The sequence below is a fragment of the Propithecus coquereli genome, unplaced genomic scaffold, assembly GCF_000956105.1.
Source record: "Propithecus coquereli isolate 6110/MARCELLA unplaced genomic scaffold, Pcoq_1.0 Scaffold251, whole genome shotgun sequence".
NCBI lineage: Eukaryota > Metazoa > Chordata > Mammalia > Primates > Indriidae > Propithecus > Propithecus coquereli.
In genome coordinates this window covers 1,816,207-1,822,815 of record NW_012148075.1, presented here as the reverse complement: position 1 = coordinate 1,822,815, position 6,609 = coordinate 1,816,207, and the positions used below count along the sequence as shown (strand labels likewise).

The 6,609-nt window shown below is 47.2% G+C and overlaps 1 protein-coding gene across 1 annotated transcript; it reads right to left on the bottom strand.

Moving 5' to 3' along the window:
* Nucleotides 1-110: 110 nt before the first annotated feature.
* Nucleotides 111-4,001, bottom strand: CCR4 (chemokine (C-C motif) receptor 4). The gene is made up of 2 exons (XM_012646872.1): nt 3,886-4,001; nt 111-1,611 (listed from the first exon to the last, which is right to left on the bottom strand). Exon 2 carries the CDS (start codon nt 1,558-1,560, stop codon nt 481-483), a length of 1,080 nt encoding a protein of 359 aa, XP_012502326.1. The 5' UTR covers nt 1,561-1,611; nt 3,886-4,001; the 3' UTR covers nt 111-480.
* Between the last annotated feature and the right edge of the window lie 2,608 nt (nt 4,002-6,609).

Here is a 6,609-nt window from a genome sequence, read left to right as displayed (position 1 = left end):
TCTGACTCCATGGAATAGAACATGCCCCAGATATATTATAAAAACACTAGGACAGCACATAAAAATTTTCTATGCTGTTCTACAAAAGCCAGAAATTAATTACAGGAAACATTTTTCACAGCAGAAGGTAGCAATTTACTCTGTCAGTCAATGCTCTGCGATTCTCTTTGGAGAAGCCCATCAGTTCAGGTTAGAATGGAATGGTCTTTCTCTTGCAATATTATCTACATACTCATTGAGACACTGCTCAGAATTCTCCTCTGACTGACTTATCCCTGCAGGCAAGCCTGTGCAAGGAAGGACGCCTCAGTCCAGATGACCCTTGTCAGGCTGAACTTGTCCACTGGGAGAGAAAAGCTGACTGCAGGGTGAGTAAGCCTTCCTCCCGACACTGGCTCAGGAATCTCTTACTAAAATACAATTTTAAGTAAGCTCTGCATGTGGGAAGCTTATTGACTCTGTGCTTTGCATTTTCCTTTTTTACAGAGCATCGTGATCATGATCCACAGTGGACTGCGTGTAAGATGAGCTGGGGGTGTCGGCAGGGTAAATTTGGAGGAGCCCACAGTATTGGCAGAGCACAAAAGGGCCCCTGCAGGTTTTGAAGAGCTGTATGATGTACTTGCGAAATTTCTCCCCCAAAAAGAAGTAGATGACTGGATTAAGGCAGCAGTGGACAAAAGCGAGGGTTTCTGTGGCCTGGATGGCATAGTCCAGGTATCTTTCAAAGGCGCAGTCCTGAAGGACTTCCAGCTCCACCAGGGTCTCCAGGAAGAGCACTATGTTGTAAGGTGTCCAGAACCCCAGAAAGAGAACCACCACGGCAAAGATCATCTTCACCGCCCGGTTCTTCTTCTCGTTCTTACAGTGCTGCAAAGTCCTGATGATCGTGGAGTAGCAAAACAGCATGACCCCCAAGGGTATCGCCAGTCCCAGAATGTTGATCTCCAGGGAGCTTAGAACCTTCCATGTCGTGGAGTTGACAGAGTACTTGGTTTTGCAGTAGGTGTGGTTGCGCTCCGTATAACAAGTGCTGAACAGAAGGCCAGGAAGGGAGGCAAACACAGCCACTGACCACGTAGCCAAGCTGGTGATGACCCCATAGGTCAAGGTCCTCGCTCTCAGGGAAAACACTGCATGCACAATTGCCAGGTACCGATCGATGCTCATGAGCATGATGAAGAATATGCCACTGTAAAAGCCCACCAAGTACATCCAGGAAATAATCTTGCACAGGCCTAGTCCAAAAACCCACTGGTCTGCAGCATAGTAGCCCCAGAAAGGGAGGGAAAACACAAAGAGCAGATCCGAGATGGCAAGATTGAGCAGGTACACGTCAGTCATGGACTTGAGCCGCTTGTATTTGAGCAGGACCAGAACCACCACGGAGTTTCCAAGCAGACCAAACAGGAAGACCAAGGAGTAGAGGGGAGGCAGGAAGAGCTCTCCGAATGCCTTGATGCCTTCTTTGGTGCAAGGCTTGGGGATACTTTCATAGAGGTAGTAATTGCTGTATATACTTTCATCCAGTGTGGTGTCGGCTACATCCGTGGGGTCCATTCTTTAACCCTGCAGCCTCTTCAAGGCAGGTCTGGGCCCAACCAGAAGAAACTAATGAGGGGAAGAGCAGACAAGATTTCTGTAGGAACAAAAATAAATCATAATAGTGCTAAACAGAGCAAGCTGCATACCGTCTTGCCTCAGATTATTACACGCCCTTCACGAGACAAAGGGCTCGATTCCTCACAGGGCCCTTGCTCTTTGGGCCGCAAATGCAATAATCCTGGCCTTTGCAGTCAGACAGATTTGTTTCAAATTCCAGCCCTGCCACTCGATGATTTTCTTACCCCTCTGCTGGGAGCTTCAGTTCTCTCATTTGTAAAGTGAGGACAGTAAAACCTCCTTTTCAAGGAGATGTTTTTCAAGGATGTTTCTAAAAGGTATTTTGTAGTTTGGGCTTACTGAAATCACTTTTGGGGATGACAAAATCAGTTGATATTCCCAATAGTACTGCACCCAGGGCCTTTCTGACATTAAAAAAAGAGATTAAAAGTCTACATGTTTCCGCTTCATATTGTAACTACAAAAATTCCATAACTGCTTAGGTAATCTCATTCAGTTAGAGTGAAACTAGGTTTGCTGCCTGCCTTTATATGAAAACTGCAAACCTCCTGCTTGCTTTGCACTTTACATTCTCAAAGCATGTTCACAGCATGGTGACTTTAGCCCCATCCCCATGCTCCTGTCCCTACCCAACACCCAACAAAAATCTTGTTCTCTAAGCCACGCCAGTGTCTTGTTGTAGATGCCTCATGAAAGATTCGGAGAGGTTAAGTGACTTCTGAAGACCACACAGCTGTGTGTAGAATTTGCTCTTTGAGCCCCAAATCCCAGTAATGTGCTGGTAAATCAGATCTCTGAGGCAGGCAGATCAAAGCTCTGATTTATAGCATTTGCTGGTTTCTGTGGTGTAAATCGTCCCACCACGGCCAATCTCAAGCTACCAACTGCCTCACAAAATGTCTATGTGCCAGTCGGTCCTTGGGCAGTGGCGCAAGCTGGCTGCAGCACAGCCCTGCCACACGCCGCATCTGCTCTAGAGCACCCTCTCAGGTGGGAACGGCCCGGCCTTCCAGGTGGCTGGTGCTCCTGGGCCAATTTTATGTTAATACAGCAAATGTATTTTCAATGCCTTTCGGAAAGTTGCAATAATTAGTTGGGAAATTTGAAAAAGCTTTTTGATCTTTTCATCAAACTGGATATAAAAATCAATTCTATGCACAGAATCCTATTGGAGTGGGAAGGCGCCTGATGAATCTGGAAAAGGCACAGTGTAGCCAGAAACAAAATCTCCATCTCCACCAACTGCCTTTATTTCTTTCTTAATTGGCAGATGGCCGGGTGCGGCGGCGGCACACGCCTGCAGTCCCAGCACCCTGGGAGGCCGAGGCAGGAGGTTCGCTTGAGCTCAGGAGTTTGAGGTTACAGTGAGCTGTGATTGTGCCACCGCACTCCAGCCTGGGTGACAGAGCAAGACCATGTCTCTTAAAAATATATATATATAAATAAATTTTAAAAACTAAAAAAAATTGGCAGATGAAGAGGTTAAACCCTTCTTAAAGTTAATCACAGGCTCATATGTGTATCCGAGCAATGCAGGGATGAATGGCTGACTCAAGGCCCCCCCTCTCGTGGCACCCCAACAGTCGTTACTGAAACCCTTTCCACGTTGTTCAGTAATTCACATCCCCTCTGCCCCCCACGCTCACCACCACACACCCAAACACCCCAACTGTGTGGTCCCAAGAGAGAGATTTTTAACTTATTCCTACAATGGATGCTGAAGACCTGTTGTAGCACGGGGTCTCCAAAAACCTTTGTTCAATGTATAACAATTCTAGTCTTTCTCCACCATTTTACCAGTGAAAATTCAAGGACTAAACAAGGCAGAGGAGTTAGGAGATTATCAGGAGAACAAGCAAACAAGAAACATAGCTGGTAAACGTCTGGAGTTATTCCTAGGAGGCCTTGTATGTGTGGTGTTTCTTGGCCTGGGAGTCGTGCTAGAAGGAAGAGGCAGAAAAGTGTGTATTTTTGATGAAAATTATGCTTATTTGGGGCATGTGGACTTAGGCTAGATGTGTGCAGGGGGAGCCCTACTTAAGCGAATGCCTATCAGATGGGGCTCGGAAGGTGTGGGGACAGACAGGTAGAGGGTGTTGTGGGCCACAAGACAGGTGTCGGCTGTGAGCCCCGGACGGGTGCGGGGCCGGAGTGTCCGGGCTGGGCAGCGGCTGGCCAGCGCTCAGGCTTCCCCGCGTCCACACCAGGCTGGGAAACCAGCGTGCAACCTGAGCCCCCGGGAACGCCCACGTCCCTGCTTACCTTGCTTTCCTGAAAACGGCGCTGAGGAAGGTCGGTGAGGCAGTGCCAGGCTTGATCAAGAAGCACAGTGCTAAGAAGGACAGGTGCCTTTGAAGGGTGTGTGGCTTCCTGTGAGCACCGCTCTCTCCTGCACCCATCTGTGCTGAGTTCAAGTGGGGTTTTTTGACAGAAGTAGGAAGCAGATAATGAGTGACTCTTACTCATTCATTTCCCAAAACCGAAAGCCGGGAAGGTTTGCTTTTTGCTAGATTGAGAAAGAAAACGAAGTCAGTTTTTAAAGAGAAATTTCTAATTTTTAGAATTTTATTTCTTGGCTTTTTCTTTTGACTGGCTGTACGCGGTAGCAATGACCACTGCATGGATGGGCAGTGGCAAGATGTGCAACGTTCTCCAAACAAGTGGGCACTGAGCAGGCCTGAGTGAGCGGGGAGGCCAGAGATACTCAGGAAAAGGGATATTCAGGAATAGACAAGAGAGAATTTGTCTCAATGTATGTGTCTGTGAGTGACTCGGATGGTGTTAACCAACCACGTTCTTTGATTCATTAATTGATAGTCCTCAGTCTTGTGTGAAGCGACATGACGATGCAACTTCTTTAAGCTCTTTTGCAACAGGAAGACCTCTCACCCTCACCCCTTCTGCTTGGAAATTGTGGAAGCTCGCTGACAGTGGTGTGGGTCTTTGGTTTAGTCGCAGTCAGAGCTGAGGGGCTGCCATGAGCCCTAAGTCTCTCGTATCCTCAGCCTTTTACCAGCTGCCAGATGTTTTCCCCCGTGTGTCTGCTATTGCTTAGCTCTTTGGTTCAGCTTAAAGGAGCCACAAATGTCATTCTTTTTTATTTTATTTTTAAGGCTAGGCACGCGAAGCAGTGGGAGTAGAGAAGGAACAAAAGAATCTGGAACTGGTTGTGATCAATTCATTGTAAACACCACTGCACTCGGACCAGCCTCGTTCTTGCCGAGGAATTGGCCTAAATAGGAACTAAAAAATTATGCTAGAACAGTGTCAGTCAACGCTTATTTTCATGATCACCCTCCCCTCAAGGAGTCTTTTGAGACGTTTTTTTCTTAACACCTCATAAAATTTTAATACCACAGACATACTGTGTGTCTGTTTACGTAGCATGTGTATATCCGTGCTTTATACATAAAAAGAGTAAGAATATTTTTCTCCCTCCAAGAACCAAGTTTTGCCTCCTTGTGGGCAATCTAGCCTCAACTGAGAATGCATGAGTTAGAGCAGTGGTCCTCAACTGGGGTGCTCTGCCCCCCAGTGGCCATACAGCGATATCTGGGAGCATTCTAGTTTGGGGTGGGAGGGAGTTATTACTGGCTTCTCATGGGTAGAGTGCAGGAATGCTGCTAAAATTCTGCAATCCACAGGACAGCCCTCAACAGAAGGAGTTATCAGGTCCGGAATGTCAACAGTGCTGAGGTTGAGAAACACTGAGCCAGAGCACGTTCCCCATGTGTGAGCTGTGGAGGCAGGTTCACGTTAATAGAAATTCTGCATAAGAGAAGCCGGGACCCGTGATCAGGTAAGTCGAGGCATGCTGGGCGGGCCGCAGGTGAGACACAGCTCCTGACCGCAGTGCTTGTGGGGGGCTTTCCAGTACTAATATCATCTCGAGCCTCTGGAAGACAGATTTGCAGTGAAAATGTTCTAGGTGTATTTGACCGGCTAATCTATGCCCATTATGCAGGGTAATTTATAAAATGAATGTATTTTCAGAAACACAGAGCCTGAAGAAGGTTCTATCATGGAATTATAGACTCAGAGGGGCAAGTTAGAGAGCTGGGGGGCATAGTGTGAAGGGTGTGAAAGCCCATGTCCTGGCCGGCCCCGGGCAAGTTCATCTGAATGCATCGCCTAAATCTCCCAGACTCCCTGGGACCAGGGTGTTAAGGTTCTAGAACATACGCCATTTAGAGGTGCGAATCATCATAAGTGATCGTTGGTCAATGTGGGTCTGTAGATGATCCCCTGAAAGGCACTTAGTGCTCCTTGACTGAACCTGGCCATGTGACAAGCACCCTGGTTCCATGAATGAGGAAGTGTGAGCCCCAGTGCCTGTGTTGGCTGAAAGCACTCGCTTTGGTCTGGGTTTGGATCTCAGTGTCACCTCTTACTAGCTGTGTGAACCTCAATTTTCTGATAATACATGAGGATGTGAGAGAATTAAATGAGCTAATGTTTGTAAAGCACTTCGCATAATGCCTGGTACATACAGGTGTTCAACAGTGGCCCTAGCAGTGAAAATTAGTAGGGTGAATAAAATACACAAGAATAGCTTCCTTTCTTGAAATAGCTGAGCCCGGCATGTTGCCCTTAGCCATTACTGGAATCCCAAGAAATTTTTTTCTTTTTTTTTTTTTTTTATGAAGACAGGATTTTGCTCTGTTGCCTTGGCTAGAGTGCAGTGGTGTCATCAGAGCTCACTGCAACCTCAAACTCCTGGGCTTAAGCTATCCTCCTGGCTCAGCCTCCTGAGTAGCTGGGCCTATAGGGATGCGCCACCACAGCCAGCTAATTTTTCTATTTTTTGTAGAAACTGGGTCTTGCTATGTTGCTCAGGCTGGTCTTGAACTCCTGGCCTCAAGCAATCCTCCTGCCTTGGCCTACCAAAGTGCTAGGATTACAGGTGTGAGCCACCGTGCCTGACCCCAGGAAATATTTTAATTTAGACTTAGTAGGTCACACTCAATGCTCAAATCAGTGTTCATG